We start from the raw sequence: 23,881 nt of genomic DNA on the forward strand, positions 1-23,881 counted from the left end.
TGACCAACGGCATCAGTGGTTTGTCACAGTTTTGGTGTTTCCCAGGTGAGAGAATTCACAGTGACATCTGCGTAGAGGTCACAGCATGTCCACGGTGGAGATTTTCTTATGACAACTTCGCGTAGGTGAGGAGGAGAGGCAGGGTAGAGACGAGAAGATAACGTGGAGTTAAACAGTGGGCGAAAAAAAAGGCAATGTGCTTCCTTTTCATGGTAAATCTTATAAGTATTCAACCAAACTCTACTCCATAAAGTCGTCTGAAGAAAAACTCACTCTCTCCTAATCCCGGTCTTAAAACAAAAGACAAGGTCCATTATTACTTCAGCAGCATAGAGAAAAGGAAATGAGAAGGGGACAAGGGTTGCTACAGTTTGACATGGGGCAATTAATCTTCCAGTAAGCGTTGTCAGGCAGAAATGAACACAAATGGATCACTCACATTAACCAGAGGAGTGTAGGTAGGGATTTTAACAAGCATTTACGAGAGTCCATTTTCTCACTAATGAAGAGGGGAATAAACGAACCAGTGTAAGCTAGCATTATGTACTTAAAGTTGTGTCCTTTTGGCTAAAGACGCCTCTTCACATTCTTGACATTTCTAGTAGAGCCTGTATGATCTAAGCCAGTGCTGGAAGGGTTGGAAATTCTAAGGTTGGCTTAGAACTATGCATGGCTTACTTCAGAGCCCTGTGTCACTGTGTTCATTAGTTTAAAATCCCCATTAACCCTTCCCTTTCACATAAAACTATCCCGAGACTCATTTAAGCATCAAAACTCTCAGCGTGTACAGTGCTCCGCTAGCTTATGTATTTTTGCAGCAATTTAAAGAGAAAAGGGGGTTGGAAAAAAATCGTTCTCTGCGTGCAAGTAAATAAATACCATGGCAGGGGTTTTGTTTTCGTTGTTGGGGTTTTTTTCCTTCTGTAGAATGCTTTATTTTTTTTTTCCAGGGATTCATTTATTAGCAGATTGTGCCACTACCTTGTATTAGTTCAGCAGAAAAGTTCTGGTAGCCCTTAGGACAACGTCTGGCGTGTATAAAGCAGGGGGGAAAAAAAAAAAAAAAAAGTAGGACTTGCAGAAACCCATAACTAGCAGCTTCAAAAAAAATCAGTCTTGTTTATTGCGAGTTGAAACCTCCGTGTGTCTGAGGAGGCAATCAATAGAGAGTCCCAGGGATGAAGGTTTCTCTGTCCTTTCACTTTAGCCATTGTGAATCGGCCGCGTAGCACAGACATGTGGCATTTTAAACTTTGGGTGCGATAATACGTTGTTTACATATTTGCAGCGATACTTGTCTGTCGCTTCACGGATTCCAAAAAACTTCAGGGTTCAAAAAAAGATAGCCTTTTAAGCAACGCAAGAGCAGGCTGCATGTGATACTAATTTGCAAAGAATTTGCAGTAAAGACTTGCTGACATTTGAGAAATACCTACGTGTTCCTGCTATGTGCTGTCTATTCAGGAAAACTTCAGTGATCATAAAATCCGTAACAAAGAGAGAAATTTTTTTTGAAAACCACAATTCCGTACATCCCTATCGGCGTTTCACAAGGCGTTTTTCATTGATATTTGTAATTTAAAACATATTAAGAAGAAGATTTTTAAGCTATATTTTATGTATACAAAAGGGTCACAGATGGTAAAAAGATTTGTTACCGTGAGATAGTGTGGCGTTTTGTGATTATAAAATTAATCTGTCTCTAAATCTGTTTAAAGAGTTTTTGCCATATAATGAGCAATATAAATTATTAATATTTTCATGTTCTTAGGGACTTTCACAGCCATAATTTTACCAACACAGCTGTTTGACCCAGTGACATCATGTTTTGCATATTTTTGCATTTTAATGAGCTAGTCATTTAAAAGGTTACAAAGAAACCATAACTCATAAGTAATTAAATTATTTAGCAGGAGAAGTATAAGACGGTCTTCTGACACAGGTCACTGTGGGAAGGAAGGAGCATCAATGTGCCGAATTGCACCTGTTTGTTGGCGATAGGTGCGAACCAGAAGCTTTACTTTTAGATTACAAGTGGCTGTTTTCTCAGGGAGGTGGCTGAATACGTGCACATACTAAAACCAACCGAATTTTCTGTCATTGAGATAGAAGGCTTTCAGACTGCAGCCACAAACAATGCTCAACACTAAATGGGAGTTGTCTTTCAAGACGTGGATAACTTCAAGATTTTGCAGAAAACACTTCTGTGCATGATGTATTTTCCCTTTGCAGCGCTTGAAATACAGACCTTCCGAGAGACTGACGTTTAATCTTTTTCTGTAATGGTGTAATACATATAAATTCTTGGAGATGAAAGGTAAAGTAGGAGAACTTGGCAACTTGGGTTGCCTTTCTGCAGGCTAAAGATGTTAGAAATCCAGACAAACCTCTGAGCCCATCGAAATACCTACAGAACAGTTCAGAAAGAGAAAATGTTTACAAAAAGATTTTATGCAGTTAAAAAGGGGAAGGAAATGAGGTGTGTTTTAGAATAAAGTTACTTCGTTTTTCATGTTGTGCTACATAAAAAAAAATACATACTTAAAGCCTATTTGGGGTTATATTCATCACAAAGTGCAAGAGATAATAATTAAGACATACTGTGATGTTCTCAGGGAGGAGGCAAAGTGGATTGGAAAACGAATTTGCAGTTGAGAACTTTCACTGTCAGCTAATGAGATGCCTGGAAATACTGTAGAAACGTTAAAAAAATCCCTCAATCCAGCTTCATCTCTGCACCTTATTTGAGCATAACTTTCAGAGAGTAACCGCTATTCTCCTTGGTTACCCTATGAATAAATTGGAACTGATAATTACTTGTTCCTTGTGTGGGTTTTATGAAGATTATTTGGTTTACCATTGTTTCTGCTGCATTGCTCTCAAAAAGTTAAGTTCTGTATCGATCTAAGTAACCTTTTAATTAAAATCTTAGTGAAAAAGTGAAATAAGAGCGAGGTTCTTGTTTGAGGTCTTGCTGCCCCGCTGAAGGTTCTGAAATTTTTGTCAGAAAAGAAAGTAGAATGGTTTCATAAAGGAGGGGGGGGAACAATTCAGAATACAGGCTTTAATTACAGAGGGGCTTCTGATAAGGTATCATTAAAAGATGCCCGGCCTTGTTGGGGGGGTGGGGGCTGGTGGACTCATTCTTTCACCAGTTGTGTGGACCGCAGAGCTGTGTGCGCTTAGTGAAGGAGGGCAGAAGCTGCCAGTGCCGCCCGGGCGGTCGTTGTGGGGGGATTCTTCGCCGTCCCGCATCCTGCCTGCATCTCTGGGGTGGGTTCGCATCCCTCCAGCCGCCCCTCGGGCAGCCCGGGTCCCACGTCGGGGAGAGGTGGTGGGGCTGAGGGTCATGGAAAGAACGCTGGAGGCCGGTGTTGAATGCGAAGGTCTCTTCTCTTAACTCGCAGAATTAAGTTAATGCTATAGCGCAGTTTCTTGTATTTCACTTGCCGTGAGAAATAATTTTCTGCTGAAAATCCTAGTGAAAAATCCCCATCAAGAATACAGTGCACAACTGAGGGAGTAAAACTCTTATAAGCCATGGACGTGTTGATTCGGTTTCGGCCTCGGGAACAAACATGACAGAACAGGACTGCAGATCTCAGGCGCAGACGTATTTGGGTTGCTAATTATAGGTAGATTTAAAACTTTAATTCTTTTCAAAACTTTTCAGCAGTAAACTCAGAAATGTGGTAACCGTGTATCTGGTGGGGTTTTTTAGGCCTGAACATCGATTTGTTTAGTATAGCTGCGCTAGCAGCAAATTAACAAAAAGCAAAGTAAAACCTACTAATAGCACGTTTTATACTTTCCAGCATAAAGATAACTGTACATGGTGAAATCAGATGAATACCGTTCTGCATGCGAATAGGTACAGACCCAATGCAGTGAGGAATTAGAAGGCAGTAACAGAAAGGAAATGAAGAGTTTATTGTTTTTATAGCTCTAATATCCATTAAAAGTTAGTAACACAGCAGGTGACAGTTTGGGTAAGTGTAAAGTGAATGTTTTGAAATAAATAGCAGTTGGGTGACCTGGGATGTCAGGGCTCGAGACAAGGGTGTGTGTTTGTCAATATATCCTACATGTTTTACAGACTCCTCAGGGAACAGGGGAAGATACAATTTCACCTTTTCTGTGCCAAAACCTTTTAATTATTTCTTCTTCAAAAAAAAAGTTCAGTAACCAAGGAGCTGACATTGATGCATGTGTTGATAAAGCTGCAAACATTCAAAATGAGATTAACAAAGATTTTGAGGAAAGGGTGACAGCTAATTTTGCACAGTATTCTGCATCTAATTCAGGTCAGTGTAATGATAGAATATTTTATAACTGTTGTGTCATCCAGAGGGACTTTTATGATGCTTTGTGTTTTTGAGGATTTGTGTATATGAAAGTATGGTTCTTAATACATCATTCAAACAGGTTATAACTTTTTTATTGAACGTCTATTGGTTGTAGCCATAAACGGGGATAAACTTCAGCATTTAGAAGCAATTTTGTATATCCATCAGCATTCATCACGGTAATAGGTTCCTTTTGTCTAATTCACCTTGAAAGTATTGACTTCAGATGTGAAATGGAACCAAAACTACCGTGCCCGCTTTGCGGCGGCGCTTAATATTTGCAAAAAGATTGGATGGAAAGTTATATTAAGTGTATTTAAATAATCAAACTGTAGTTTCTTTGTATTGTGTGAGACCTTTTGAGAACATCTCAATGTATTTCTGCTCTATTCTCCTCCTTGTTTGAAGGCAACTGACATTCTTCTTTCACTTTTCTTTTTGTTTGTGAAATTTTCTCCTTTTTTTTATCCACTCACTTCTCCATCTGCTTTCACTTTTGTTTGCTTGGGCCGTCTCTCATCCCAACTTGATAATGAGGAATGCGGTGTGACCCTGACCTCTATCAGCCCATGCATGACCTTCTGACTCCCCCACGTAACCTTTGACCTTCTCTTTGACAGCTTGATTAATTACCCTGTGTTATGATTTATGAGTAAGTGCTATGTAAAAATAATAGACAACAGGTGGTCCTCTAAAAACTTTTTGTGGCATGTTTTCTTTTCCTGCCTAACTTGATGAGCTATTTTAAGTTGGGAACTTAGTGGGACAATGTGCGTTTGGCAGTAGCGCGGCATTTTTGCACACTTGGACACGGCGCTGGAATTCAGGGAGCCGAGGTGTAGCCGGGATGGAAATATCGCAAAGTATTCGCAGGGTGCAGTTGCCAAAATGTACATGGGGTGGAAACAGCAAGCGGAGTCAACTGACATTTCGGGCGTTTCAGTCTCAGGTCACGTCTTGAGAAAATTGCTCAAATAATGGAGGGGGCATTTTTCAAGCTGAGCTGCATCTCCAACAGCTATGTTTACTTTAACGCTTCACTAGTGACTTCTGATTGGTTGTCATGACCTCATCCCGCTGTTGCACCTACAACGTCGCAACAGTGACATAGATGGACCCTTCCCGTGGAAAAGATGGGAAATGAACAGAACATACATCTTTCAGAAAGATGAATGGACGTGGCTGTGTCCGTGTGAACCACGGGCAGGTTTGAGGGCCGGAGCGCTTCGGGTTGTGTTTCCCCCGGGAATTGACTCCGGTCTGGTTGCCAACAGTCTAAATAGAAACCTGAACTTGAAAATTCACGTTGATAAAGCTCAGGAAAATGATCTCTTTCAGACCCTGGCTCGCAGTCCAAAGAGGTAGTTACATAGGTCAACAGATTTCTCTCCAGCCCTGACCCCTCTGGTCACATATGGTGTCCCATCTTGGTGGATTAATATGCAGAGCTGAATGCTTTCAGCTCATTATTCATGTGGCCAGGCAGAAGAGATTTCAAAAGATTTGGAATTTACCTCAAATACTCTGGGGTTCTTTTTTTTTTTTTTTAACCTTACTCTTGCTGTCAGAGGCAGTAGTTTTGGTATTCCCTCTGTTTCGAACATCTCACTTGAACCTCCAGTAAGAGGTGGAAAGTACTGCTCCATTTCTGGCTCACGTCTTACAGTGGAAAAGGCCCTTCTGCGTTGTTCTGGCTTTGTAGTGAAGGTATTGTGACCGAGATTCCTGACCCTTTCCAACACTTGACTTTGTCAGCCTGCTTTCCCTTTCGTCGTCATGTGCTGCCTCACTCATGAGTATTAATTGTGTTTTATTTATGAACCTGAAAGTGGCGTTCACCCACAGTCTTCTGCCTCCAGAAGTACCTACCTGGAGGATGCCAGTAGTTGGTGTAGGTTATGTTTTACCAACCTTGAAGGGCTGACATTTGGGGAAATGGCTGTTAATTGGGCGCTTTAGTCCGAGAGAGGAACTGTGATTGTATCCGCGGAATTTGTGGATTAGCGGCTGAGCGTCTCCTGATTATTGCGTCTCATGGCAGATACACTGACGGGGGACGCGGGCAGACCTTGGCTTCTGTGCAACATCTGTATTCTCTCAGACATGTGGCAGAGCGCAGGGCTTGGCTTCTTTCTGTCAGCTAATGATTGATGGAGGGCGGGAGGGGGGGTTGTTGTACCAAAGTTTAGCTTTTTGCCATGAAAAAACTTTGCACTTTACCTATTACGCGTGTTGAAAACACACCTAATGTTTTACTGCTGGTGGCAAGCCTTAAAAACTTCCCTGGATGATGGGACTTGCTTACATCATAGGTCACTGTGTTTTAATAACGCTGTAAGGTCGTCGCAGCTGAAATTGATATTTTTAATGGCATTGTGAGGTACACACTTCTGAACACGACTTTCATCTGAAAGGACACTTTTTAGTGAATGTGATTTTGTCTTTGCGAAACAGTCGTGCCAAAGGCTGCGTATCTTGGCTGTTGTTAAGGTTTGCTAACAGCATTTTTTTTAGATGTTAGTATTTTTGTGTGCCCAGTTTTGCATTGACTTGCACTCTGCTCAACCCCACTGCATCAGTGGGGAGTTCCAGGTTAGTTTTCTGACTGCACTGAAGTTTAATGGTGCAGCTCTGCTCCTGTGAAATACATTTTCTAAGAATTATTTGACCTTAAAAACCACATTGTTTACATAGATGTTATTTAGAGCTGAGTATTCACGTTTAGTAGAAAACGCTTGGGCTAAGGCTGAATGAGAGGGGGTACAATTTTACCAGTCCTTTTGTTTTTCCGTGTTGCTTTATACACTTTACTCTCAAATCTTCTTCCTGGTGCGGTTGTTTACCTCTTGCAATTTAGGGTGCAGAAAGACAAGGGGAGGGGAAATACACTACGTCATGTAAGCAAAACAGTCTGAAAAGAGATTACCTTCCTAAGAGAAAGTCTTATGAATTGCAAGATTATTTTTTTTCTCAATTATGGAGAGAACCCACCTCAGTTATTACTTAATTATTTTAATTGTATGGATAGGAAAGGCCTGCTATCTGGGAGAAATTAAGGGGAAAAGTTGTTTGAAAAAAAATGTTACAACCCTTAAAATATAATTGATAAAAATCCTTTAATTGATCTGTGAAGCAGTGAATTTAAAAATGGAATCATATTTCATCTGTTGATGTCTATGTGAAAAATTGACATTGTGTCCTCGTAAAATTGGACAAATGAGTCATGTAATTTTCAGTTACATAATCAATAACTTAGACAAATTCTACTTCTTTGATGATTTATGTGTCTGTTTTGTGGTCAGCTTAAAGTGGACGCAGAGTTCCAAACCCCTGTAAGACTGGCAGACCTGTAATAAACACGTGAATTTCGTGTCCGGTGACGCGCAGAGAGCGAAGCAAATCGGCCGCAGAATGTCTCTGCTCCGGAGGAGCGGCTCGGGACGGCCAACAGCCCCAAAACCACCAGCCCACTGCCAAAACTTGGTCCGGCTCTGCACTTCCCGAGCTCGGAAACCATCCTTTCACCTGCGGCACGTACTTTAGTAAAGTTTGAGAGGGGCGTTCTCCCCTGGGAGGGGTTTTGGGCTTTGTGTTTCCCACCTTGGAAATTCAGTGTCTTTGATCGCACCGTGGGTCAAGCGCGGCCAGCGGTGGCCGGGGTGGGTTTTAAACTTTTTTCCTCTCTAATTTTGCCCTTTCCTTTGCCCCTTCCCTCTTTGTTTATGCACTTATTTAATTTTTTTTCACCTGTTTGTGTGCGTTTGCCCCCGTTGGGGTCGCTCAGCGGGGCGGGCAGGGGAGCGGGGTGACAGCAGAGCACTCACTCAGGGCGCCGCGTCCAGCCCGGAGGCGATGTTCTCTTTGGCCTGTGGTGACCTTTTTTGACTACGTCCCTTACGCCAGAGACAGTGTCCTGAATGCCTCTATTTCACCCTGTTTAGCAGAGTGCAACCGTGCCCTTTAACTTGGTTTTCGGTGGGAGGAGAAGCTGCGGCAGACGCCTGAGCAGGGCACAAGGACGAGGGGTAGGGACTGCCTTCAGATGCGATTTTGATAACTAGTCGAGTGTGTCCAACTGTAGAAAATCACCGAGTGACAATCTGTCTACCTGACAGTGGCCACAATGCGCTACAAGGTTTGTGAATGGCCCTACAGATTAGAATGAAGCGAGCCCAAATAAAGTATCTTTTGTTGGTGCGGGCTCGGTTTGCTCTGGCCAGCTAGGTACGGGGACCTCTTTGATCCTCCTGCCGAGCCCAGAACCAAGCACCCAGTGAAAAGCTGGAATAAAGCTGTTCAGCGAGATAATTAATATAGACGTTTCCAAAAAAGTCAGTCTTTATTAAAATTTACTCTTAAAGGGCGGCTTGGTTTTGACTGGGAACCCATGGTAACTTTAAGGGCTCATCTGTTAAATGCACGTGCTTCTCTGTTCTCCCTGCGGTCGCGATTGTGTCTTCCACGAATATTACAATTCTTGCGTGATTTGCCGTCATTTAAAAATCATAATAAAATGATTGGCTGATTTATTCAAGATTTATTCCTCATTCATAAATTCATGTATTTTTCAACCAGCTCATTTTCTCAGGCACAAAAATGCAGCTGGTATGCTCAAAAGCATCCTGCAGGTCACGAATTTTCTCTGGGTTTGTTGAATACGGGACATAATCCCAGTGAAGTTTTAGAGCAGATTTAAAGATATAGTTAAAAGTCATCCCCACAGTAAAAGAGTTGACTTGTAAGCAGTACCACTGAATCCGTTTTGGTATCGATTCGTTGTTACAGCCGCTATTGGCTTCTGCATGGTATGCTCGTTGTCAGCCAGACAAAAGGATTTACTATTTTAAACTGTGGTGAATAACTTTCACGTGCTTTCTTTAATATATATGTATTTATATATATGGAATCCTTCCATCCGTTTAAAGGTTTTTATTGGCTGGGTGTAAAGCTTTTTATTCATCATTGCGTAGAGTTCTCAAAATAATATTTTCCTTTAGTTCTCACACTGTTTTCTGAAAAAGTTGTATAAAGTGCTTATGAATAAAACAGCGTATTAGATTATTTTAAAGGTAAAACAGGCAACTTTTCTGATGCTGGGGGATGTGTCTGAGCACAAATGCACGCACAGACACATATTCACACATCAATATCCCTTTAATGACAGAAAAGAAACAGAGTACGCTTAAAATACCCTTTTAGAAGTTATGTTGTGCGAACCTACTGAAATAAATATAAAAGTTTTTAAGAGCATTAAATAAATGCAAAGCATTTTCAAGCATTAAATCTCCCTTTTCATATTATTTCTTTTTGTGTGTGTGTGTGTGTGTCTCCTCTAAAACAGGAAGGCTATGGAGTAATAGTACTGAATCCCAATGAGAACTATATTGAAGTGGAGAAGACAAAAGCCCAAGTACAGCTGTCTTCTGATAGCTCAGATGAACCTGCAGAAAAGAGGGAAAGAAAAGACAAAATCCAGAAAGAAACAAAGAAGCGACGTGACTTCTACGAAAAGTATCGAAATCCACAAAAAGAAAAAGAAACTATGCAGATGTATATTAGAGTAAGTTTCTTTTGGTTTTGTTTGCCCTTCTTTAATGCCGTATAGATATTTTTACTGTCCATAGTGGCTAGTAAACAGCGTGCTTTTTTAAAAACAAACACCTTCCTGAGATGGCATTCAAGAGTTCATACAGAGTTCCTGGCTCTTTATTCTAGGGGTATTTTTTGTCACTTATCGAATGTGGAGTTTTGGAAGAGTTGCAAAACATTCCTTTCTAATTTCAAAGGGGAACTTCAAATAAACCCCAGAGGAACTCACTGGTGCTATCAAGAAAGAGAATGATTTAAGGAAGACTTTGTAAAAATGATTTTATAAACAGAGGTGTACAGAAGAAACACTTTCTAGTGCAGCTTAGGCAAAATATTAGCTTCGCACGTCGTGCACACATTTATTGTACTATGTTGTCTTATATTGGGGAGGCAGTAGTTATAGCCTGATAGGTTTTTAACATATTACCTACTGAATTAATAATGTATTGTGGAAAATACCGGTGTTCATCTTGTGTGGTAGCAGATTTACCCTATAATGTATTGTTTTCATATGAGCAGCCATCCATTGTGTTTCAGCTGAACTTCAGACGGCAGATAAAGGAGGAGAGTTATTAATATCTTAATAAATATTTAAGCTAGAATAGTTCGAGAATGGTGTAATGAGGAAACTCTGTCCTTTGCTCTTTTCTTACTCAGTGAACCTTTGCACTTTGTAATGCTACCAGCATGGGATCGTTATAACAGTGCTACCCGAGGATTTCTAATTCTGCAGGGGGCACAAACAATATTATTTGCACTTTGACACATTCTGCTTCATATACATACTATGCATTATACATTCGAGACTGAGTCATGCAATTTCCAAAGCCCTTATTTTGAAAGTTAGCACTTTCATTCAACAGTAAAACATGTCAAAAACGCCACAGTATGGTTAAAACAGTACAAATGTGTATGCCTTTCTGGTGTGAAACAGAAAAATCCAGTGAAAGGCATGTTAGAATCATCTTAAATTTTAATCTGTTCCTATTAATTGTGGTTTAGCATAACATTGTGTGTAGAAGTACAGCTGTACTGGCTAGTTAAAAGAGTTTGTAACCTGGATGCGAGATTGTCACTAACACCATAAATATTGCTGTGTGTTTTGAGAAATACCTCTTGCTACTGACTATGGGAAACAAAAGGATGCATATACATATTCAAAGTCCCCAACAGGGCCCTGTTTTTTCTATCGCTGCTTTTCGTGAGGGTTGCCATTCTGCCCGCCAGCCAGACCCTGCTTCTTCAGAGGGGCCACCAGGCTTGTCTCAAGGTGGACCAAGTTGCTGTATTGTCCAGAAAGGAGGTCCAGCATCCCCTTGCCGAAAGTGAACCTTTTTTTGATAACCTTTTTAGCAGTTCCAACTTCTTGTGGCTCTTTGGCTTGGTGAGGCATGAAATTTGGCTTGGGGAGGGTTGACCCCCAAAACATAACAAGCATGACTCCATCCCATTTTCTTCGTTGGGCAGCTCTGTGCTTCACATATGACTGTTGACGTTGGCTTTATTTGATTTCCTTCAAACCGTGGAGAGAAGTAGCATAAGTTTTAGTGAAAGCGTGGGTGGTGGTCTCCTTTCCTGGGCAAATTGAGTGAAATCGAGTTTTCTGATGTGGTTGGTGTTTTATTCTGAAAGAGTTCTTAGGGTTGTTTTCTTCACAAGGTTCTCATACAGAGAGTTTTTTGAAATGGAATGAAAAACTTCCGCACTTTGGTGTGTGACGGGACAAATTGCTGCAATTTACTTGCCTGTGTGGTTTCCGAAACAAACCTGGACTGCCGACAGAGTGCCATTTACCCTGTTGGGCAGAACTGTTAACGCCATAGGTGATGGCAAGAGGAGCCGTGAACATAGCGAGCTCTGCTCCACCTTCCCGGCCACAGTCACGGTGGTCGGTCTGTCCACCCATCGCACAGTGCGAACAAAACAGTGTGACGCCTTATTGGCAACATGTAGAAATAAAATTGCCTCCAACACTTGGGTCTGTGGGATGACATGTGCTGGAGGAACCACCGTTCGTTTGCAGCCTGGGACTTTCCACCCGGCTTAGGGCAACCACAGGTTCTGCGGGGCACCTCCTTGGAGCTGGTGTGGGGTAATCTCAAAGGGCGACTTAGACGTGACCTTTACTCACTGCATAGTATGACGTTTGACTCATTGGAGTCTTGAACTAAAACATATTGTCACTCCGCAGAAATATTTAAGGGTGGTGCATGCTTCATAACGACCTCGTCAAAGAATTTTGAAAAACCTGAGTAAGCCTTACGTCGTCATCTTTGCCAAGCAGGGCAAAGCAGTACAGAGAGATGAGATGAAAAATACCCTCACAAGAAGGCATCAGCTGCACCCAACGCTGAGTGAAAATTTGTTTGTGTCAAATACGCTGGAGGAATTGCTTCAGACTGTTAAGTAGTAGGAATAAATATCCCCGGTTATGTTCTTGTAGGGTCATTGAGATCTGTTGTGATCCGATGAGGAAATGCCATTTGAACTAATTAAAGCTGTCTGGATGATGCTCCCACTTGTGCAGTTAGATTTTCCAGGAACTGGAAAAATGGAACTCTTCCATGATTAAATTTCTTTAAGTATTTTATTTATTTTTATAGGGAAAAAAAAAAAACCTAATAGCTGGGACACTCAAGAATATGTAAAAGCAGAGTCTTAAAATACAAAATCTCAAATTGTACTGTATTTTTTTCACAAAATGAGTACAAATAAAAATGTCTATGGGAGTGTGTAGTGCATTAAGCATAGTGGTTGAAAGATCAAAGTACTTATTGTTTCATGCTGGAAGTTTCCTTAACTATGAAATAATGTACTTTCTGGCGTACATTATAGCTTGTTAAAGGGACTGATTTGGTCTGGGCAATAAACATCATGTCAAACGTTATGGCAGGAAAACCTGCTTAATATGTTTTGTAATAAGACAGAATTTTTTGTTCTTGAAAACATCTGCCAACTGAATTTGCGAGTGAAGACAGAAAATGTCATCAATTCAGTAACAATCTTATAAATTTGGTTTCTTTTTTGTCAATGCAAACCAAGGGGAAAACTTCTTGATAATCAGCATTGACTATAATACTTTATGGAATGATTAAACAAAAGCATTTTACTTTTATATAACATGCTAATGAATGCATATGAATTTTAATACTCTTACTGTTCAGATTTTAACAAGCATATTGCCAGCAGATCGTTTTAAAAGCATCTGTTTTTTAATGTGTTGAATGGAGGACTGAGTCAAATAGCTAAATATGTACATACATCCTCCTAAAAAACATATTTCTATCCTTACTTATACATACTACCATTTTTTCTTAGACCACCAGAGGCTGCTGCTGTACATACCGGCTAATGCTTCCCCCCAGAAACTTAATGCCCTAGCCAACCTTCGTTTATTACTGAACTAAACTGAGAATTTGTTGATCTCTAACCTTTTTCTGTGGAAACAGATCATAAGGGCTTAAATGCGACACGATTATTCTCTCCATCCTCCGAGCCATCTCCCACTCCCTACAGATTTTCACATTGACAGTGTCTTCTCTATGGTAAAAGACACTTAGAAATGTAAATCAGTATTTATCCCCTTCTAAATGGCATTCACCACTTAAACAAGTATACTGAATGGGTTCTGAAATGTTACGAAAGGAAAAAGTATAAATTGCATAATTTTGTAATAATAGTAATTTGCAATAATGTTGTTTCCACAGTAGTCGAAGGATATCAAAGAGGGACGAAGCAGGAAGAAGTACTTTTATCAGATCAACTGATGGGGTCAGCTTTTCTGGGCAAAAGGAATGAGCCTTTCCTAGGCCCGTGTGCTAGGAATTTCATCCTTTTTTTTTTTTTTTTTCCATGGAGCTTAGCTGCTTTAATAACTCTTACTGCAAATATTATTTTTTACTGTAGCACAGCACTATTTATACTAACAGCATACCAACGAAATCGAATTAAATTTGGACGTAACGCGCTTCTCATAAATAATTTTTCCCGTTTTCTGCGAGAGATTAAATAGAAAAAGATCATGTGCAACTAATTAATTTGTTTTGCTAAAAATGGATGCATCGGGGTGATTTGTGCCAGCGTTTAGGAGAAAGTGGTAAAAGGCAGGTTTATTAGCGTACGGTTAAGTGCACTGCGACTGCTGGTGGGCAGGAAATCCTGGCAAGCGCGCCGGCACAGTTGTGCCATTTCTGCTCATTGTTCGCCGGGCCTGACACGAGGCACCGCCTGACGGAAGGTCACCCCCGAGTGTCCGCTTGTGCGGGGTGACCTTTCGGGGCCGGGGATTTATTTCACGCTGGAGACGGAGCCGTTTCCCGGCGTCGCCACCGTCCCGCCAGCTGCCATGGGTCTGTCCCCGCGGCCGTCCCCGGGCAGATGCCGGTTGCCTCTGCCCACCCTGTGACTTGGCAGAGCGCGCGGCCGCGCTCCTCCGGAGCCGGCGTGACTGCATTAGCCTGCTGCTGAGACCCAGCTAATAAGCCCTTTATTCCACCAGAAGAGACAAAATGACAAGCGCTAGGCAGACGGCTCCCAAGAGGTCAGGGACATGCTCCAGCACAGAGGAAAGTCTGTGGCAGACATGGCCATCAGGTCTCCAGCCTCCAGAATCTCAGCCCAACGCTTATATCGCAAGGCCTTTTTTTTCCCCCCCTTTTACAACTGTCAGCACCGCTTTACCTATACCTCTGAAGTAGCACATGGTTTTACTGTGTCCATATTTACCCTTACTTCCTTATGTTCTTGAGAAATCTCCTCCACTTCTAACCAACAGCAAAATCATCCCAGTGATGGAACGCTCATACAAGCTCCCGTGGCTTTACTGTTCTCATCCCACGTACCGCCGGACTTTCGCAGTTTAAAAAGACTGCAGTTCAGGTGCTGGGACGTAAACCTGTGGTAACATTCTGGGTGCTGTCGGGGATTTGGGATGCTGGAGAGACGTGGGCAATGTCTTGTAGGACCTGCGCCACCCTGACCCAGCAGCGGGAAGCCAAGCAGAGTGCTCTAAAGAATCTGCGAAGGCACTGAGCACCTGCAGTTAGGTGCCCACATCATTCCTAAAGGGTTAGATAAGCTTTAAGTCCCTATAGTAGTTTCTATATAACAGAAAAAGTATGTATGTATCATACTGCATTCTATAGATACTACAACAAACAGGCATCTTACATTAAATAGCTAAGGTATACAGAGTTTAAACTTTAGTAGTATTCAATCACTTATGCATAGGCTATTTAGCTTGTGCGGTTAAATTAGGTATTTTAAAAAATCCTGAAATTGTAAAGACTTCTTATGATATGTTTTGCGTCTGCCAGTCCAGAAAAGTTATATTTGTCTTTTCCGTGAGCGAGTGAGAAATCAGAGACACAGATAATCACCGAAGGAAGATTTTGCATCTCTTCAAGAGCGCCACCAGCTCTTCTTTCTGCAATACCCTCTCTTTGTTCTGCATTTCACAAGTGTGGTTTAATCAAAGAAAAGGAATAAATCGGGGCCATGTAGCTTTGGTGTCTTTCAAACATGCTTTACATGATGCCTACAAAATGTGCACTGTTAGATCCGGCTCCTAAAACGTGAGGCAAACCGTGTGAGTTTCCAAAAGAAAGAAGCAGCTTGCAGCTCTCCTCCCACCACGAGCTGCGTGGTGCTCCCGTCGTGCTAAAAAAGACCGTCTCTCACAGGTCAGATGAGTCCTCCTTCCCTTCAGACGGGATTCAGGCTCGGTAAACCTGGCCGGTTAGCGAGCTAGCGGTAAAGAAAACTAGCTCAGCAGAAAGCGGACCTACTTGTTGAAGGCAAAGGTGAATAAAATTATTCAAACTTCTTGCACTCAGATACTGCCTGTCTTTGATTGTAGAGCGATTGCAGTGAAGGACTGAAAAGACCTCAAAGGTCTTCTGGTCCATCCTCCTGCCGCTACAGATTGCTCTCTGCAAGGATCCTTTATCATTTATCTAACAGAATCAAAGGATGAGATCCTTTTAGCTGATACCCAAAACAAGGGTGATGTCCTTTAACCTACTGCACGCGGCTGCACATTTTGGTGCTGGATTTCAGTGTGTTTGGGGAAACAGGCAGAAAAAAATTTAGCAGGGGGTCAAGTGGCAACATAGACCTTTTTGCAAAACTTGGAGATTCTTTACTTTTTTTTTTTTTCTTGGGACCAGTCAGCCGTAAGAGCCTTGGTACAGTGAGAGGTGATGAACCTTAATTTCTGAGATAAATATATATAGTCATCTTAAGATGAATGGTGCTGTTGCAAAATAAACCTTTTCTGTGGGGACGCACCACCCCGCCCCGCTCCCCTAGAAATATATATGGGGTTTGGGTAGGGGGATATGAGGACTGTACCACGGTGCGTGGAGGTCTGGAAAACAACATTTGTGGAGTCCTAGGAAATGAACGTCAACAGACAGGGGACCGGGGCACAGGATGCAGGGTACGTTCAAGGATGTTGTTTTCACCTCATCTGGTGCAGAAAACAAAGTGGAAAATTCAGGAAAAAATATGAAAAGAAAAAAATCTAGCTTTTGGGATTAAGATAAATCTGGTAGTTCCTCTGTAGTCTGCTTGGCTGCCTGCGGCAGTGACGGCTGCCAAAGGGGCTAGAAGTAGTGGAGGAAACAGTGGCATGGACAAATGTGGAGTAAACTGCCCAGAAAAAACATCAGTTCCTACCCTGCAATTCATAGATGGCTGACGATTTGAAAAATCAATTATTACAGCCCTTTCATTCATTACATTTTAAAATCCTTTACGAGTGAAGGATTTTACTAACTAAAATCCGTATTTTTTGTGAATTTACTTACTGCGCGCTGTTGTTTTGAATTATTTACCTCTTGAGATCAAGGTTTATCTTTGTAATCAGCTCATTGTCATCCCTATACAGGCGAAGAAATATGCCTTATTGTGAGCTCTGAGGAGAACGGAGTCATGACCTCCGTTCCTGCTATGCCTTAGTGAACTCCGTAGCCGATCAGCACGCCCTGAGAACTACCTTTTACCACCTTCAGAGCGGTTAACTTCATTTTCATACTGTCCAGACAGAAGCCTTTCCTAAGGTAGTCCGTTTTATGGTATCTCTGGCCATGAGCTCATCTAAATTTTGAGAAATCTTGCCGTTCCTTTCTCAGCTGAATCCTTGTTTTATCCTCCCGTCCCTGGCGAAAAGGGGTTGCTAAACTGATCAAAAATGCCTTTTGTCTTTTGTGGTCGGTGGTGTCGGTAGCAGGTTTTCTCCCCTGAATGGGCTGCATGCTGTTCAGCCACACTCTTCCACACTTTTTTTTTTAACAGTTGATTCTCATTCAAAAAATTTCCCTGTATTTTTTGATCAGGACTTGGCAAGAGTGAATTTGTCAATACACAATGAGGTATATTTTCTTTATTATCAAGTAATACTCGATTTTTAGTTAGTTTTCCCAATAGATGGCACTGCTTGGAGAGAAACCACTGAATAAAGTAAGACCGACTTGAATTTAGAGTTACCAAGAGTTGCGTGTGTTGAGGAGCCTTGAGTTTTTTTCTGGGCTCTTAAGCAACAGTTTGGGAGCTTCTAGTTTGGTACTTTTAGTGAAAGCATGGAGTAAGAAAGGTATCACAACTGCATCGAACGGGTTCTTCAGAAAGGAAGGGACGTCCCTGGGTTAGTAGCTGTTGACAGATGTAATCATGCTTCTTCTGTGACTGGTGAGTAATTATGGAGACCGCACATCAGGGTCGCACGGGCTCAGTTGCCATTCTGCTGTCAGAGCGTGTAGCAGGAGGGATCCTCGGTTCACCGTCACGATGTGCTGAAATAATTCACCACGCGTCCAGCCAAGTGTCAATTTTTTAGTCCTTTAATAAAATACGGCTCCTGGTTGCTGCACCTCTACAACTCTGAAAAAAAAAAAAAAAACAGAACAGAAATATTATGTCTGGGTTTGTTGCGTCCTTATTAAATTAGGGAGTGAGTGGAAGAGTTGCTCGGTCCCCACTTACTTTGCAACTTAAACATTGTCCAGTATCACTTAAATTCGAGTCCGTCGTTATACCCATAGTACAACGTGAGTTACATGGGGCACTTCCCCCTTACACATGTACACAACTGCCCACACGTGTATGTCCGCACTGGCACTACCGACACCAGAACACGCAAACACTACACACATTGGCTGGAAAGTTTCCTTTTTGCCAAAAGCCAAGGTTTCATCGGTGCATCCCATCATACAGTACAGCAAGAAGTCTAACATGGAGTTGATTCAGACAATACACCTGATACTCCATAAGTGTCTGCAACCTGTTTTGTTCTGTCGGACTGGTGTTCCCTTCCGGGATGGTTTTTTACTCCTATCTGCTATCTTTTCCACCTGCTGTGTAACTGAATAATCTGATTTCATGGATCTTGCAAGTTCAGCCTATATCCTAGAAAAGTGGGCAATTGACATTATCGCTTAATTGTGTCGCAGCCGCTCAGTTCTTAACCTGTGAAAACAGAAGCCTTAATTGCGTGTAGACGTTAAGAAGACAGATATTTATTTCTTTTAGGAATCTGGTTTGCTGAGGAATTCTTTTGAAGTTAGCAAACTAAGTAATAAACAAATTTAGCAAAGCTTAGGCTGCGTAAGTAGTTTTGAAAGATTTCAAGGTTCTGCAGTTAACTTTGTGGTCTTACCCTTTGATGAGTCTCTGCCCTCGCACATTCTGCTGTGCAGTACGCCTCTCCGAGCCGCCGGGCACTCCGCTTTCCCTGTTGGTTGAAAAATGAACACGCACATTTGATGACAGGACCGTGTTTTTCATCATGTGTCCTTTGCACTGGCTGCCAAAAAAGGGTAGGCTTATGTTTAATGGCTGTTGCTTATTTTTAAACCCTGAACCGGTGAAGACCTTGGCCATGTATGAAATCCTCCTGGTTGGGATATGTCAAGCTTTCAGACGCCGCGTGCTGTGTAAGGCTCTGACTGCTTTGCCCTAAGTGGGCAAATGAGTTACTGCTGTGATGGATCTTAAAACAGCGGCACCTGATTTGATCGTGGGGTCCACTTGTCTTAAGTACCTTTTCGCTGCTGTTGGCTGTTTGTTCATTATGTTCTTTCACCGTTTCCTTTCCCTTTCTCGTTTGAACTACCCCAGCTGACTGGTAGCATTTGGCTGATATTTAAATGGATTTTTGTCCTGACGGGCACCAGACAGTATCATCGCAGGCGTGGAAGTTCAGATACTGTCATACAGTTGTGGTAAACAACCGTGACGTGATTTTCTAACAACACTATGGCGTAACACCTATTTCTACCCAAAGATAAAGTGACCAGACAAAATTCAGGTCTGCTAGACCTGAGCAGCTGCAAAAAGGTGACCACTGCCTCAGTTGTGCTGGGGGTCCACAGAGCATACAAAAGTTGGAAAGAAAAGGTTATAACATGGAAATATTGTAAATGATTTCATGTCCGGAGTGGCAGTCATCTGCAGGACCTCTCTGGAGCATATTCAAAGTCACTCTGTGTCTCAAATGCATGTGGTTCGAGGTTTGGAGAACTTCCACAATGCATGTTTTTACACTTCTTCGACACTGTAACTACAGAGCTCGCTCTGTTTGCTTTTGATAGGAAGTACCAGTCAGGCACTGGTGGCCGGTCCTGGCTGACACTGCTTTGGGCATGGTGTTGGACCAGATGACCTGCAGAGGTGCTCTCTAAGTGATGTGGTTCCATGGTTTGAGATTACCAAGTTCCACCTCAGCCCTCGAAGAAGTATTTAAGTTATGGATGGGCTTTGTGGACATTGTGAAGAAAGGTGAATTTCCCTGTCTTAGAACATTTGGTACTACTGAGGTTGTGGTTGCTGATGCGCTTACAAAGAGCAGGAAGCCTGCCTAGCTATTAGCACGGTTAATACCACGTGGCCTTGCACAGGTACTGCGACAGAAGTGCGCATTGAGAGATATAAGCCTCTCCAGGCAGGCGGTGGTGTTTCTTGGCATTTTTAACACGGGTGTGTTGAGCACAACGTTTGTGATTTCTTCAGAGATGAAGAAATTCCCCGAGCCAGATCGTCTGCTTTAATTTGCTGAAGGCCCTCAGAGCAGTACAGCAGGAGGAGGGTTTTTTTCACAGATGTTCTCCAGATGTTACTGGCATGCCCATTTTTGAATAATGGGAAGGATACAAGTACTGACCGTGTCCTTCCCACTCCCTCTCCTTTGTTATTTCTTTGGCAAAAAAGGGTTTTGTCTACATGGTTAATTTGAGTCCACAAACTTTCATTTTAAACTACAAAGCAGTTCTGGAGTTTCGGGAAGAGAAAAAATACTCTGTGACATTCAAATTGATTATTTGCCAAGTGTGCCTTTAGAAGAGGACAGACATGGCAGAATTAAAAAGGCTGCAACTTTATTAAAGCATTAGTGAACAGCCGTTTAATTAAGCCTGTGCGCAACCGCTTCTTCGGTTTTGTCTACACTGTTAATTTCAAAGTGAGACCTGAATCTATATCACAGCTGCAGGCCAGTGCGTTAACTGCAGGTTGACTTCAAGCCCTTGAACAGACCCCCAGTTTCTCTTCATATCTTAAACCTGTGCCCGTGTTCGTTAAGGGTTATGAATCATTTAAGGTACTCCTGTCCAGTTTTCTGAGAGTGCTGTTCACTGGAAGAAGTCTGCTCATGCAGACGCCTGCGGTGCCACCTCCAAAACTTGGAGGAGAGGCATTTTTGGGTATTCTGGCGTTGTGCTGGGATAGCGGGCAGAGTGAATGTGATCGCAGTTTGGGGGATTTCCAGGACATCTGGTACCTGGCAACTATCAGTTCTTACTGCTCATTGTCAGCTTGATTACTAAACAACATTTAAGATTTAAAATATGTTAGTGTAGAAACATTTGCACTAACAGAGCTAAACTACAAAAATAGAAAAATACGTTAGACGTGGATAGTTAAACAGCATTCAACTGTTGGTAGCCATAAGAGCTGGCAGAGCCCTTCCAAAGTCTGTTAGCTTGAAGATCTGGTTAATCAGCTCCTACAGGACATCCAGGACCAGGGACAACTTACCCAGACCGTTCTTGGGCTCACAGCTTTTTTTACTGCCACCATTAAGGACAGATCCTGCAGTTGCCCGGGGCTGTTCTTCTGCACAATCTTTCTTCTGCAGTGCAGGATGGAGTCGCTCCTGCCTCTCTTTTCCTCTTGGTACGCACTTCACTCCCTATCACCAAGCACCGGGACATTTTGTGGCAATACAAGGATGTGGTTAGACACCAGGTGACCACCCAGCTGCTCCGTCCCTCCTCTCCTCAAGTGGACAGAGGAGAGAAAATACAACAGAAGGCTCATGGGTCAAGATATGGACAGGGAGATCACCCAGCAGTTACCATCACGGGCAAAACAGACTTGACTTGGGGAAATTAATTTAATTCATTGCCAGCTGACAAGGGAGCAGGATAATGAGAAATAACAACAATCTCAAAACACCTTCCCCTCACCCCTCCCTTCTTCTTGGGCTCAAGTACACTCTCAGCTTCTCCACCTCTTCCCCCCGAGTGGCAAAGGGGGACGAGGAATGGGGGTTGTGGTCAGTTCATCACATGTTGTCTTTGCTGCTCCTTCCTCCTCCATGGATGGAGGTGGATATCTGCTCCACCTCACAGAAGAAAGACCTGAGTTATTAAGCAGGAGGAGGTGCTCAATGAATAATACCTCTCTCTTTTCCTGATAAATTTTATTGGCTTTGCACCATCGTTGACGAGCAAATGGGATTTGCTTTCAGAGAGGGTCTGGTAATGGGGTGGCATGGCAAAGCCCAGCAAACAGCTGAAATGGGATTTGGCATTTATCAAATAAATAGAGGGGGCTTTTGTTAGGATTGTTGTCTGTTTTCATCCTGATGTAATGTTCTATAGCGAACTCATACAAACTTTGATGAGAGATGTTGGAGGACTAGTCTGTAAGACGAATAATATGCGTGCATCGTGATACAGAAAAGTTTAACAAAAGGAACTTAAAGAGTAGAGTTATTTTTAATTAAAGCACAATAAAATCCAGGCTTCCAAAACTAAGTAACGGTTTGAATGGGTGCAGGTTGCAGATGCTGAATCCGCTTAATCCTTGTTTTAAAACACGTCAAACAAATGGTGTTGGCTAAAAAAGGATTAAAATGTCATCAAGGACCATTTATAACAGTAACAAAAGCTACATCCGTGTGGGTTTTCGAGGGTTTATTTTTCTTACCCCACCCACCAGCATAGACATCATAGGTTACATATTCTGTAGAAGATACATATTATTCTCCCGATCTTTGGTTATCTCTGGAATTTCTGTTCCGTTATTGTTCAGTCTATGATCTCAATAAGACCCCCAATGTTTGGCCTGTGCTGCCTGAGTTAGAAGATTGCTCCCAATTTTCCAGTTAGGTCAACCAAAAAAATTAAGATATGATAGAAGGTCAGTGGAAGAAATTCATATCAAAACAACTGCTCACCATGTCATTATGACAACCTGCTGTAACAAATGTGCTTCTGTTTTAACTTATGACAATTAATTGCTAAAAGTAATTTAATCTGACAGTGGCAAGATGTTGAAAGACTCGTGAAGATGTCATAAAAGCGACCTTTCTGCCCATGTGCAACCAAAAGCCATTTTTAACAAGGAGCCTCAAAAACAGTACAACTTCTTTTGTACTTTGTTAATTAGTTATTGATTTGAAACAATGCTCTGCCAAATATTGTCAGATTAGCTAGACGCCAGCAAGGTCACGGTGTGACAGTCTAGTCCTGATAATCTTATGGTATATAAGAATTCTTTTTTCTCTCAACCTTTTGTTCTGATATCCTGAGAATTACATTTCCTGGCTTTAGCATTTGTGCTAATTTAAAATACAGCCAAGCTGTCTGTTACGGAGTTGGGTGTTTTGAGTTGTTAAAAAATGACACTGCGTTAGAGGAAAAATTGCTAGTGATCTAATGTCTGATGATCTTCGGCGGCGGCGATGCACCACTGCCGCAGCGCCAACGCCCTCACTGATCTGAGCGGAAAAGAGCCCGCTTTAGTAAAACGGTCAGCACGAGGCAGTTGCGGGGTTCAAGCCAGAGGCAGAGTGAGTCCTGGGGTTGTTTAGCGGCTCATCGGGATTAAGGATCCTTTCTTTGCTTACAGTACTGCGAAACAAAAATAATGGAGGTGGGGCGGCCGGACGGGAAAACTGAGAAGCAGAACTCAGGCCTGAATAGCTCAACATTCAACTTTTCACATCGTTGCGACAAGAACCAAGAGAAAACGCAAATCTGAATTTCAGATTGTGTTTGTCGTCTGTTTAGATAATTGTTTTATAAGCTAACGGCTGTTACTTCAAATACAATTAATTATCGTATGCTACATATTAAGGTACTTCAACGAATCTTTATAACCATACATTAAATAAATAGTATATCAGCTTACTTAAAGCACTGAGCACTTTGCTGTCTTTATTAGGAGAAATCAAATAGCTTTGAGCCTGTTAAATCTTTCTTTCACTTAAATAACTGCTCTTGAGTGTATGTAATAAATAGAGACAGAGACGTCAAGAAGAAAAATACAGGGTGAAGCCGTTCTATTTAGTTTAACTCATGTAAGAGATATAAACTCTGTAACAGAGACTTTACAGCTGAGCTTTGTTCTGAAACCATAGCTGTTAATGAAAATACTAAGTTGTTGTTTTACTTAAATGTGTTGAAGTTTGCTAGATTCATTGTTTCCTGTGGTGGGGAAATCTGCATTTTTCTTGGCCAAAATGCTATTTTTCTTGCAATAGCATGGTTGAAAAAATTGTCTGTTTCTCATTACAACATATAAACAGATTGAAAGAACTGGAAAGTAAAATAGTCTTTAAGTACTTTAGGAAATAGAAAAATAACACTTCTGCATGACTTCCATTAGGAGTTTTTGAATGTTTCGGATGCATTTGTTTCAAAAGAAATTGTTTTTAGTGTTTA

General features: G+C 41.9%; 1 protein-coding gene across 2 annotated transcripts in view; it reads left to right on the forward strand.

The window, feature by feature from the left end:
* The window catches only part of FAM172A (family with sequence similarity 172, member A), a 244,126-nt gene that overhangs the window by 96,367 nt on the left and 123,878 nt on the right, over positions 1-23,881 (forward strand). For both annotated transcript variants that reach the window (XM_009884330.1, XM_009884331.1), the window contains one exon: positions 9,688-9,906. In XM_009884330.1, coding sequence (XP_009882632.1) covers positions 9,688-9,906 — 219 coding nt within the window. The remainder of the gene's footprint in view (positions 1-9,687; positions 9,907-23,881) is intronic.

Source organism: Charadrius vociferus, unplaced genomic scaffold (genome assembly GCF_000708025.1).
Source record: "Charadrius vociferus isolate BGI_N301 unplaced genomic scaffold, ASM70802v2 scaffold744, whole genome shotgun sequence".
Taxonomy (NCBI): domain Eukaryota; kingdom Metazoa; phylum Chordata; class Aves; order Charadriiformes; family Charadriidae; genus Charadrius; species Charadrius vociferus.